This window comes from Alnus glutinosa, chromosome 4 (assembly GCF_958979055.1).
Source record: "Alnus glutinosa chromosome 4, dhAlnGlut1.1, whole genome shotgun sequence".
NCBI lineage: Eukaryota > Viridiplantae > Streptophyta > Magnoliopsida > Fagales > Betulaceae > Alnus > Alnus glutinosa.
Window position 1 is genome coordinate 9,339,973 of NC_084889.1, and position 13,185 is coordinate 9,353,157.

General features: G+C 37.2%; 1 protein-coding gene across 1 annotated transcript; it reads left to right on the top strand.

The window, feature by feature from the left end:
* Positions 1-64: 64 nt before the first annotated feature.
* LOC133867310 (uncharacterized) lies at positions 65-12,964 on the top strand. The gene is made up of 13 exons (XM_062304035.1): positions 65-379; positions 1,066-1,311; positions 1,475-1,529; positions 1,632-1,692; positions 1,895-1,980; positions 3,535-4,637; positions 4,756-4,935; positions 5,031-5,209; positions 6,256-6,487; positions 8,032-8,167; positions 10,893-10,987; positions 11,073-11,196; positions 12,267-12,964. The coding sequence occupies exons 2-13, from the start codon at positions 1,229-1,231 to the stop codon at positions 12,348-12,350; spliced, it is 2,418 nt and encodes an 805-aa protein (XP_062160019.1). The 5' UTR covers positions 65-379; positions 1,066-1,228; the 3' UTR covers positions 12,351-12,964.
* The last annotated feature ends 221 nt before the right edge of the window (positions 12,965-13,185 follow it).

Below are 13,185 nucleotides of genomic sequence, written 5' to 3' on the forward strand. Positions count from 1 at the left end.
TTTTTAGTATTTGTTCTTATGTTTCGGTTATGGTCTCCACATATTTTTTTGTTGTATCTTGTTATACAACCTTTCTTACGGAGCTTTAGTTTCGTTATGTTATTAACAATACTCTTCCCCCAACCCCTGTAAGGGGGATGTTGTTTCCTTTATCTTAATAGTCCCCGCCCCTCAACTTCTCCTACGGAATTTATGGTTTTGGGTAGGGTGGATGGCTCTTTCGAGAGCTATGTTCATGCCCTTCACTATTTTGGTACTTTTATCCGTTTTATGTGGTCTAATCTTTAGCTTTGTTCAAAACTTCAAAGTAAAATAACTGGAAAGTTTTTGACTCTTTAGAGTCAAGAACCTCATTTCCCGACTGGTGTTTCGTGTTCTGGTACCTTTTTTTATTTTTTATTTTTTTATTTTTTTTAAGTTCAAGTTTATTGTTTGAGAACCCACCTTTATTGATCTTTCTTTGTAACTATGCTACTAATGAATGAATGTTGTATTTGAAATATATATATATATATATAGTTGGGTTACTTAGCTACAAAATATTAATTGTTTCTCTAATATAATTATAAAGTTTATATCCAGCGTGGTAAATGTAAAAATTGGAAGACAAAAAAAATTAAGGACCGAAGCGTCGGTTTTAAAAATTCATTTGGGATGTGTTTAAAATTGCGATTTCTTAGATAATAAATGCGATTTTAAACCAAATCGCAGAATATAAATTGTTTGGATACTGCATTTTTAAAAATTGTGATTTGAAAATACAGATTTAAATTTATTTTTTCAAATCGTAGATAAAATGATGCTTTATTAAAAACGCATTATTTTAAAGGTTAATTGGGGATTTTAAATGTTAAACTGTGATTTTATCAAATACTTAACTGCATATTTAAAAATTATTATTTTTAAATAATACATTTTAAAATCATTATTTTAAATTACATTTTTTAAAAACGTAAAATAAAATGAAACTTAGGAAATTGAAATTGTCGGAAGACTAATATGAAGTTTTTAATAGATTTTCCTAGTTAATAATTTCTTATTTTTCGGTTGTTTTTATTTTTCAAGGGGCCGTGTAACTCGCGCCGTTCAACCGTAGCGCGCTATAAAAGCAGAGCGCATCCGCCGGGTCTGGATGTTCCATCACTCAGCGTAACGGGAACTGAAGTTGGTAGTGTTGTTCTTGACCTAAATCATCTTTGGTCAAATCCTTTCCAAGCTTTTCTTCAAAATGGACATTGTCGAACACGAGTGCCAAGGCCCTGCTATCAAAGCTCTCGGCTCTCTCTTCAAGCTCACCCAAGTCTATCTCTGGTCTCTCTCTCTCTCTCTCTTTTCTCTCTCTCGCGTGCACACACACAGAAACCAGTATAGACGCCAAAAGATGAGGACGTGATTTCATTTTACGTTGAAGAATCTGAACGACTTAGGGCCTTCGGATGCGGAATAACACGTTCTCTTTCAACTTGTTTTGCAGGGACGATGGTTCAATTGAGGCACCACAAGGGCTACTATCCTTCCCCAGACGCTCTGTAAGTCTTTGTTTCTCCGAGTTTCACTTTTAGTATTCTCTGTAAGTCTTTATTTATTTTATCGTTTGTTATTTTAAATTATTTCTTCCTTCAATGAATTAGCAGAAATCAGCTGAGGATGATAATGATGATAACAGTTCAAATATGCTTTCTACAACCAGTGGCAAGTGCATCTGTCTCGCTCCCATTGTGTTTTTTTTTTTTTAATTATTTCCTGTGTTGTGCACTAACAATTAGTGCTTGAATAGTAGGATTATTATCTATTATCTCGATCACATATGTGCATCACATTTTATTATGATAATTAATGTTATGTGTCTAAAGTGGAATTTAAGTTTCAATATTTTTTTGGGCTGCTTGTTCAGATTATAGCACTTTACCAGAAGATATGGAGCTCACCAAACAGATGAATGAGTTTGGGCTTCCTCTTTCCTTCCACACAAACAAGGAGGTGGGTTTGCGCCTATTATCTTATGGTCAATGCCTTGTTGTGCCTATTAAGATTAATGCACTCGAGTATGGCTAATCTGTTCAGGGCATGGCTAGTGAAAAGTGAGGTTTATTCCTTTGAGAGGTGATGGAATTGGTTGATGGTAGGGCAAAGATTAGTTGCATTTCATATTTATGCCAACGAAAAACGTCTGGAAAGGGGTTTTTATCTTTAAAATCATAAGATGAATTATATAAAATAGGTAATGAAGTAAACTATAACTCATGTAATTACTAAAAAACAGCAATTGAGGTTATCCAACAATTATAATAAAATTTAACCTATAATGCTTTTGAATTTGTAATCAAAAGCCATTGTCCAAAGATAAAGAGTATAGAATAATAAAGATAGAATCTCCTCCAACGTCCTCTCGCGGTCCTCAAATTTCCTACTATTAATTTCCCTCTAAATTCACCACAATAAGCAAGTAGGCACCACCTTCGACACAACAGCACTCCGGGTGCTACCAGTAGTCCACCAACAAGCAAGTAAATCAATAACTCGTCTAGACATAACCCTAGATAACCTGAAGCGGCTAAAAAAAAAGACTTTATGAGGCATAAGCAACCTCGAGGGGAGCCTTGGTCTGCCAAATACTATTCCAAGGGAAATGAGAGCCTTCAGTGCAACCTCGGATACTTTTGAATCATAAATATTCTTGCCTGTTGTGCGCCTAGGTGGAACTTTTTTGGTGGGAATCTCTTGCTTTTACATTAATGTCACATTGGGTTTGTTTCAGAGTTTTCAAACTGTTGTTGCCATTTGCGACTTAACAGCTATTTGTCCACTCAATTTGCATGAGAGAGAAGCAACAATTGCATTCCACTTCTCTCTCTTTCAAGAAATGTGTAAATATTTATGAGGTTATTTACTTATTTAAAACATTAAATGGTTAGGGTTGAAGTACTTCGTTGTATTGCAACTAAAGACTGTCTTTTGCATAGAAAAAAATAAAACTAAAGACAGTCCTTTCTCAAGCAGTAATATGACATGAATGATTTCCACATAGAACATAACTATCAGATATAGTTTTCAACTTTATTGATCTCTCTTGTACGCTTCAAAAAGTTCATGCAAAATTATTAGGCTTAGATTTATTCTATTTTGTTGTCACAGTTCGTACAGCTATTTTCTTGTCTTATTATTATGTCCTTATTGGTAATTTGTACATGAAACAACACTTTTGTGCCAATGTTATCCAAACACTCAATTGACAAAAACAACACTCTTTTACAAATTTTACCAAACACATAGCTAATCATTTTCATTACCTTCGTTTTGAAGTCACTATTTTTTCAAACAACACGTTTTGTAATTGCAATCCCCAACGGACCTAAGTATGAAAATGAAGTACTTAAAACTTATATGCGGCGAACCGGGAGTTGTTGGAGGCTGCCTCGTCACTCTTATTGCGTAGATCACCGTTTTCCGCTATCATTCTTGCTACTATTATTTACTACTAGTGATACTGCCAGGTTTTCGTCCTATCTGTGATAATTTTTTTTTTTTTTTCAGAAGAGAAATGGAATGGGTAAAGGCAAAAGAAAGGGTACACGTGTGAAGCATTCTAATAGTCACCAAGATATTGAGGATAAAGCGATAGAATTATCTCAAGTGAGTGGGGGGGAGATTGTATCTCCTATTATTTTTCATGATAATGCAAGCAGTTCTTTATGTACTATGACAATGCTGGGCCAAAGTGAATCATCTAATTATGGTGTTGCAGTGGATGTCAAAATATCCCAATGCCCCTCAAATGGAGTTGATTTTGCAAGTTCAACTGGGATCACTTGTGATGCTGACAAGGAACATGTTTTTGATGGAATTTCTGACATTGGATCCTGTGATGGCCGGGGTTGTGACTCTTTAAGCAGTTCTACTCTATTCGAGGATGACATGAAAAATTCAGCTAATTTGACTAACTCGAATGCTGGACCTTCTACACAAAGATGTTTGATAGATGCTAGTTTTGACCACAGTAAGAAAGAATGTAATGAGATATTACTGGAATATGAATGTTTAGAAGGTTTATCAGCTTCTTGCTATGACACAGGAAATGAGAATAATTCAAATAATAAGAGCACTGAGCAGCAATGTGCTTCTGATTCAGTTGCATGTACCGTTTGTTCAAAATTGCTTCAGCATAATGGGACCAACAGATGTAAATGTAATGATGATCTTGGGGATTGGATGGTCTATTGGGACTCTTTCTATGAGAGAAACTATTTTTATAATATCAAAACACATGCTTCTACATGGTACCCACCCCCAGGGATGGAACATCTAGCATATGGTGATGTCAATAATGAGCTGAATGAATTGATTGCTGTGGAAACTGAAATGGATGTTACGTTTGGTGAAGAGGTAACAGATGTGTGTAATTTGCAAACTAAAACTCACTCATTTGAGGAATCCATGAATAATGATAAATTAGGGGCTCAAATACCTGATGAGCTCTCAGTTGGGATTGGACTTGGTGCAGACAACTCTTTGTCTGGTGTTGCTGTAACTACTGCGAGCAGAAGTTTTGAGCATACAGACGCACTTTATGAGATTACTAGTTGCAATAATGAAAGTACATTATCCTTTTTACCAAACACCCCAGAGCATATTGACAGGTACTCAGTCTTCCATTTGTGTGTGTATGCATGCCTGCCTGTTAATTTCTGCATTTATGCTTTTATGTTGCTCTTTTAGATGACACTGAACTTGAATAGTATCCAATTATGGTTGTAGTTCAGGAATTAAAATCAAGCAGCCAGATAATTGTGAGGTCTGCACTGGTGATTTGCGACTGACATATGCCGATAGACCTGATGAACTAGATTGTGTTGATATACTTGATAAACCTAATAAGATCATCACTTGTGATGTAAACCAAGACGACGAAGCCTTTCAACTCTTAGAGATTAGCAGGTAGAATATAAAAGCATGGTCATGATTGTGTCTGGTTCAGCATTCATATTAAAAGCTTAGCCCACTTGGGTTCTAACATTGAATCTTGCTTGCAGCTTGACCAATACACTTGCTGAAGCAGTTTATGAGTGTGGTCATATGCCTTTGGGAAGTGTGGTTACCGTAACTGATAAGATTGACAAGGTAGATACCCATGATGACCCTTCCATGAGAAAACAAAAAAAGAAAGTGAGAAAAGCACGGAGACAAAGAAAATTGTCCAATGACATTGAAGGTTTGTGATTCAATCTCTCTCTCTCTCTCTCTCTGGTTCATTTGAGGTCACTTGGGCCTATGAGCTATGCAAGGGGAGGTAGCCCTCTCCTGTCTCTTGGACACAGCAGTTCTGTTGAAGGTGGTTGTCTCTCCTCCGTCTCTGATATGAGGCCTTGAGACCTAGCTGGCACCTTTGGCTCCCTGTATTTATGTGTGCATCCATTTCCAATTTCTAGTTAGATATTTCTCCTTTTGTCAGCGCAGTGATTTATGATTGATAACATCTCTCTGGTAGTTCACAATGGACTGATTGATTAAAGCAACGGGTCATGATAGACTTCTGCTGCTAGCTTAACTTTTCTGATTCTGGTGAAAATTGTATTCGTGGGTAATCAATTTTTTTTTTTTTTTTTTTTCATTTTCATATTGTTTTCTTCTTTTGTCTTCCAAATTCATCCTTACAAGGGCATGATTCTGTGTTGTCCTCACCTAATGTTGCTTATGTTAGTTCTAGACAATGTTTTCTAATCGCAGTCACAAAAAGAACTTGGACATCTTGATCAGAATGTGCCATGTAGGCTCTAATGATCTTGATCATTCTACTGTAATTTAATATGTGAAGCAAGAAAGAGAAATTTTGTAATTTATTCTGACAGGGCTGTGTAATTTGAACATGCAATTTTTTTTTTACAAAGAATCAAGCTTTCTGTTTTGCAGTGTGATCTGATGTGTGCAAGTGAAGAGGGCGATAATGATAATTCATAATCCTCTAATATCCTTACCTATTTGAGGCACTGCAAAAAGTTAATTTTAGAATTGAGAAAATCGTTCTCATAGATTGGATGCTTGCACATATGGTTGGCGTTCTGCAACCAAAAATCCTAAAATAAAAGATCATGTCTGTGATTTTGGCTTTCCACCGTAAAGAGGATTTAGTGTACTTCCACGTTTGTCTGTTGAGTATGCTTGATCTATTTGCCAGATAATTGACTGTTTTGTGCTATTATTGCCAATAATAGTTTCTGGTACTTTGGAATATTGTTAACACTTTGTTAAATAATGCAGAGCTTCGATCTCAAGGAGTTATCGGAGAATATTCTTCTGATATTGGCAAATACTGGTGTCAGAGATACTTACTCTTCTCCAGATTTGATAAAGGTGTAAAAATGGATGAAGAAGGATGGTTTTCTATCACTCCAGAGTCTATAGCTAGGCACCATGCATCTCGATGTGGCGGTGGCATCATAGTTGACTGTTTTACTGGAGTTGGTGGGAATGCTATCCAATTTGCTCAAAGGCGAGTATCATTGTGACTCCATTTTATGATTTCTTTATTTTGAATAATTTCAAAGCTCCCCTTGAGTAAACTGGAGGGTTGTTATAGTTCTGTATGAAGTTTCACTTGAAAGCCTGTGGCATTTTGGACCATGTGTCTGTTCTTGGAGGTCTTTAAGCTAAAACTATTATTTCTCCTTGGGGGTGTCTTATGCTTTTAATGATATTTCGATTACTTCTAAAAAAGAAAAAAGAACTATTATTTCTCAATGTTTTGAGGGTTCAACTTATACATGCCTTTTTAGCTGTTATTTTTTCGCAGTGTTGGTTATGATTTTTTCCTTTCCTTTCTATGATTGTTGTTACTGAGGGTTGATTAATGTGTACATCTGGGAATGTACACCTTTCATAAGTCTTCCCATTAGTTATTGTTCTCTAGAGACATTCTGATATGTTACACTTGTCTTTCAACTTGATAGTAAAATTTACGAATGAGCTCAAGGTCAAATGACAGCTTCCCCTTTTTAAGAATGGAGATCGGGTGAGGTCATGGGTTCTAGGTGGACGGGTATGCATGTAAATTACCAAATGGAAGATAAAAGAAAAAAAAAATTATATGGAATTTAATTTACTACTGTATGCTAATGTAATAACTCTGAAAATGGAAAGTTCTATATGTAGTTGAGTGTGCTTTGATCTTCTCCAGATGCTCCATAATGTCGAAGGGAATTAGAACTTCCCATGGACACAGTGAAATATAATATATGAGTCACCTTCCATTTGAATGCATTTCATGTTGTCATCAAGTGATCTTTATTTGTCCCAGTTTCTGATTGCCTGTCTGAATTCCTGATCGCATGTCAACACTAAATGAAATTTGTCCTAGTTGATATCTTAAACTGCAATGTAACCATTGCAGTCTCAATTTATATATCCGATTGAAGACTGAAGCTTGATGAGACTCTGACATTAATAGAATCAATTTTATGCTTCCAAACTGTGTTTAACCTTAGTGAACAATAAAAGTTAGCTTTGAAACTACAGCTGAGCTACTGAGGGCTGCTTCACTCAATGAAAGATTCAGACTTGATATTATAATTGCCATTACCCAAAAAGTGGACACATCTAATGGTAATGTCAAGTTAATTGTTCTGTGATTTTAGCAGTGGAAATTTTCCCTTCGCACTTTTCTTAAGTTAATACCATATAGGTTGACCAGATCTGCACCAGTGAATTATGCTGGTGTGGTAGTACTTTCTTTCTTTCTTTTATTTATTTATTTTTTATTTTTTTATAAAAAAAAAAAAAAGCAAAAAATCCTATAGGGTTCCTGTTGAAATTTTTAACTATTGCCGTTTGGTTTCTTACCTAGGTTAACTGATTGTAAGTACCTCTATAAATATTTTCTATATACCTTCAGTTGATTCAGGTTTCATCTTCCCTATCATTTTATTCATGATATATGTAGAGGGATAAGGTGGAAATTCCTGGCACTTCTTTTCCAATAAGTTCTGCTTTGCATTTTAAATTTAATTATTTATGCTTCTTTTATTTGTCATTTTCCAGGAGCAAGCATGTCACTGCAATTGATATTGATGAAAAGAAGATTGACTATGCGCATCATAATGCTACCATCTATGGAGTTCATGACCACATAGATTTCATAAAGGGTGACTTCTTCAATTTGGCACCAAAGTTGAAGGTATTGCATGTGTCTCTTAACATATTAACGTTGACAGTGATTGATGTCCTCTATTGTGTGGTGAAAGTTGCTGCCACACTGATTGACATTGTCTATATTTTGCCTGAGGTAAGTGGGAGTGTTTCTTCCTCTTGAATATATCATCGAGAATACGTGCCTCCCTTACCTTTTGAATGAAAGCCACATGGGTTAACACTAGATGGACATTGTTTTGATGCAATACAAGAAAATGACACAACATAATTCTTAAGAAAACCAATGAGCTTTAGCTCAAATGGTACCTCCTCCCTTTGTAGCAAGGTGGAGGATGAGGTCGTGGGTTCAAGTCCCATCGGCTGCGTGTTACTTAAAAAAAAATAAAAAATCTTAAGGAGCTTAAGGGGAAGAAAATGTGCTTGTTCTCTTTGATTTGATATATTCATAAAATAATGTCTTTCTCTACATGGTTGCTATTAATTTTTTCATCAAGGTAGCTAGTTAAGGTGCCAAAGTGCGACAGAAACCAACCCCCACTAAAGTCAACCACATCCTTCAATTCCTGCATGTTAAGCATCTCTCTTTTTATCTAGGATGTTGAAGAAAATAAGTTTTGTAGCTTTTAGATTATTTACCCGGGCAAATGAAATATATCAGAAAGAAAAAAAAGAGTTCAAAACTTTCAGGACTCAAATTGTAATGTTTCATTGCATACATTATGCTTCTACTTGGTGACCTAAAAAGTTTGGAAAAACAAATAAATAAATGAAAAAAAAAGGAGAAATTTTCTCAGTATAAGAAAATAAGAATTGCTATATATTAACAATAATAACAATTATGTGGTCTGGCAAATCCGATTAAAATAGTGAAAAGCAGTAAATTTTATATGATACACTTAATATATCAATGAAATACGAAGTAGAATGCCCTCCTATTTATAGACTTCATCCCCCCTTCCCGCCCCGCGTGAGAAGTCTAATCATGGCTCATCCATTGAAATTGCATGATGCTTTGGATTATATTCTTTTTATTTTCCTTCCTCTGTTATACTTATGGGTAACTATCAATTTTAAGTTGGAGAAAGTAGAGATATAATCTAGGATATGCCGTTTTTTGTACTCAATAGTAATTCTACGATAATTAGGTCTCATGGGGAAGGTGCGATTGTGAGCTTAGATTATCATTAATGTGGTTAGTGAATGGCTCTGCCGCAATGAAGTGCATTATGTACCTGAAAATGAGAGCCCCTTCTATATGGTCATGGTAGAAAACAAGAGATTTTTGCCCACCAATAAGCACTCGACACGTCAGTTTAGAACACTAAAGCACTATAGGGTGAAAACACCCAATCACACCACACTGAAGCTACCCAAGACCCCAACCCGCTCAGCTGAAACCCCATCCCCATTCCCCATCACCACCTCCCCAACCCAACCCGCCACAGATGCACAACCGCAGTCGCCACCAATGGGCCGGCCGGCGAAGTCGAAGTCCGAGTCGACCTGGGCTGACGGTGAGTAATAGCCCGAACTGAAGGGTTGGCCCGAAGGCCACCCCTAGACCTCGAGGGTGGCCGCGCTGCCGCCCCATGGACCGGGGGTAGCCGCGCGGCCTTGGGGGTGGCCTTCGGACCAGCCCTATATGGATCTAGGGTTGGCCCGAAGGCCACCCCAAACCCCAGTGGTAGCCGCGCGGCCACCCCCGGCCACTGGGGTGTGGCCGTGTGGCTACCCCCGGGGACTGGGGTGGCCATCGGGCCAACCCTAGATCCATCTAGGGTTGGCTCGAAGGCCACCCCTAGACCTCGAGGGTAGCCGCGCGGCCACACACCAATGGTCGGGGGTGACCGCGCCACCTGCCGGATGTGGGCGGAGATGTTCCGAAGCACGGACTCTTAACAGGTCTGAGAGGTTTTCACAAGAAATGGGTGGGGCATTTGCTATGATCCAGTGTTTTAGCAACAGTTAAATTTTTTGAGTTTTTTTGTTCTTAGATGACGTGTCTATTTTTTATCGGTGGGCCGAAAAGCCTTGTTTTATGCCATGACCTGACTGAAGTTATACTCCCTGAAAATAGTGTTGTACATTTTCATACAAATGGAACAGTTTTGAAGAGTGAAGTAATGGCACGTAAGGTATGGTTGAGTTTAGGGCATTAACATGTGTATATTGAGGAGCATCCTTTAAGATAATTAGTTAAGAAGGTTCAAGCAGTTCTGTTGTTTGTACAATGAACTTCTTTCTGCAACCGATTGGTAGTGAATATTTGTTTTTAAAGCTGTGTTACAGATCAAAATTCCTCATACTGGTTAATCCCATCATCTTTCATGTTTAAGAGTCCTCCAACTAAAATCATTCCCAGATGGTCTGTTGATTTATCTGGTGGCTTCAGCGTACCAGATTAGGCCTGACCAGTATGTGGTGCAAAGAATCTCGAGCTTTGCCCTCGTATTTACCGTATCTAGATGACCTTTATATATATATTGCTTTCAAAATTATGTTTTTCCCCTGTACACAATGTGGCTGACCCCTACTGGTGATGATTGAAAACTTCTTTCAGGTGGGCAGTAGTCATCCCAGATATTATTATTTTATGCTACTTAAATTTTAGATAGTCTACTGAAATGCGAAACATGTACTTTTATGCTTGATAATTGATGCTCACTTTTAAGATGTCTTTATATGTCCTTTTTATATTTTGGTTTTTCAAAATTTTCACTGTTTTCAGCGTCGTTGCTTTGGTGCTACAGGCAGACACGGTTTTCCTATCACCTCCTTGGGGGGGACCTGATTATGCCAAAGTGCAGACTTATGACATCAAGACAATGCTAAAGCCACGTGATGGGTAAGTTTTTTCTTTCTAAGTTGGACGTTAGGTTAGCATGAAGACAGCTGTTAACTTCATGCTGCTTTGATGTGTAATCGTGCAGGTATTTTCTGTTTAACACTGCAAAGAAAATTGCTTCCAGACTTGTTATGTTTCTGCCACGAAATGTTGATTTCAACCAATTGGCAGAGTTGTGTTTATCTTCTCATCCTCCTTGGGCACTAGAGGTACTAATTTTGTTTATTAAGTGAGATTTCTCTTATGAGTACTTAGTAGACCCGGTGTCACTCTATCCTCTGTGTAGAAGTTTCACAAAATAACAATTTTTTACTTATATATTTATATTAAAAAAAATAAAAGTCGGCTACTGTAGAATGTGATCATTGGGCACAGGTTGCATTTGGATGCTTGTGCTTTTAGAAATGCTTGATTGCATTTTAAGCTTCTATATCTTTCAGTGTTAAATTCCATTCCCTAATGATCACTGAAATGGTAACATAAGATCAATTTTAAAATGAAATGGCATAATTTTGGTCCATAGGAGGCCACTAAGGCCTTTTGGCTACACAGTCGGAGGTAGCACCACCCAGAAACCTTACTAGCTAGCTAAGGCCACTATGGCCTTAATCTCTGTCCTTGGTGAAGGCAGGACTTGATCCAAGATTTTTGGTACCCACCCAAAAACCTTACTAGCTAGGCTAGCTAGCACCTTCAAGATGGCAATTTTCATCCCTCATAATCATTGTTAATGAATAGTGATGGATCAACTTTCTGCGTCTTTATTTTAGAAATTGGCTTTGGACCTTTAGTTTCATTAAAAATGAATGACCAGATCTTGTCCAAAGTGCACCTCGTCCTTAAGATTTATATATGTTAGTTATCTAAAAAAGAATATTTTTACATTACTTTTTTGCTGTTAACCTGATGATAAATGGAAAAATTGGACACTTTGTTTTTTACTTATCTCTTGTGATGTCAATTGAGTGTTGTTCAAGTCCTAATTGTGCCATAAAAAAGGAATTTACTGGCATCTTTTAGCTGTCTGGCCCCACCCTTACTGATAGCCTGTATTACTATTTAATTTGGACTTCCAATTTTTGTTGTTGATAAATGTTACACATACTTTCACTCCCACACTCTCAAGTGCAAACTCCTTGATGTGGTAGTAAAAATCACTATTGATTTTTTGATATAATAGTGATTTTTACTGCCACGTCAGGGAGTGTACGTGGCGTTTCTCTTTTTTCTTAGTAACATTTCATATTCTTATTGCTAATTCTGAGGTCCCTGGTCTCAGGTTGAGAAGAACTATTTAAATGGCAAGTTGAAGGCAATAACTGCTTACTTCAATGCCAAAACAGTGGACAATAAATCAGCCTGATTGACTGGTGTTGGGTGTAGATAGTAGCTGAACTCCATATTATGTAGACATTCAGCTGCTGTTGAGGTGGCTATCTTGCAGCACGGCCGAGTGATTTACAGTTTTGTAAGTTATACTTGGGATATTTTCGGTTGGTACGGGAAGACTACAATGCCCTGTAGATGAAGATTAGAGGTAATAACAGTAAAGGAGAGACGTTTACGGCTGGAGAATGTTGAAGGGAGTTAGTGTCCTTATTGGGTAGAAAGTGGATCATGTTGTCAGTGGTTAGTTCAACAACCTGTGGAAGTGGGGAGGTGGCTTTTCTTCTATCTTTGTCTTTCAACTCAGTAAAGCGTCATTGGAAAAATATAGTTGAGATTGGTAGCGCAGCCACCCAATGAAGCAGGAGTTGGCTTTTTTATTTTATTATTTGTTTTGTTTTGGGTTATTCTTGTTCAAAAGATGGGTTAACTTTATAGTAAGTTGGAAGGTTTGTCTATAGAGTTTACCTGCCGGCCTAATGCCATCTAATATTAATGAAGGTGATTGGATGGAGTTGTTTTTGAACACCCACGCCCTTACGACTCAGAACAAGACGAAGCATTTCATAGTTTAGATTAGATTTTACAGCATCTAAAGTTGTATATTTTGTTTATGTTGTGACGTCTAGTCCCTTTTAGTCTCTTCTCTCTCTCTCAAGGCTTGCGCTTGTTGGTGCATGGTCGTTTACTTTTATGAATGCAGGCAAATCGTGTTCAACCAGTGAAGAATGGCAATGGCTTATGACTCATTGATGTCTTGGTAGGAAGAGAGCCCAAGATAAGCCAGCATATCTAGTAATTTAAATATTTTA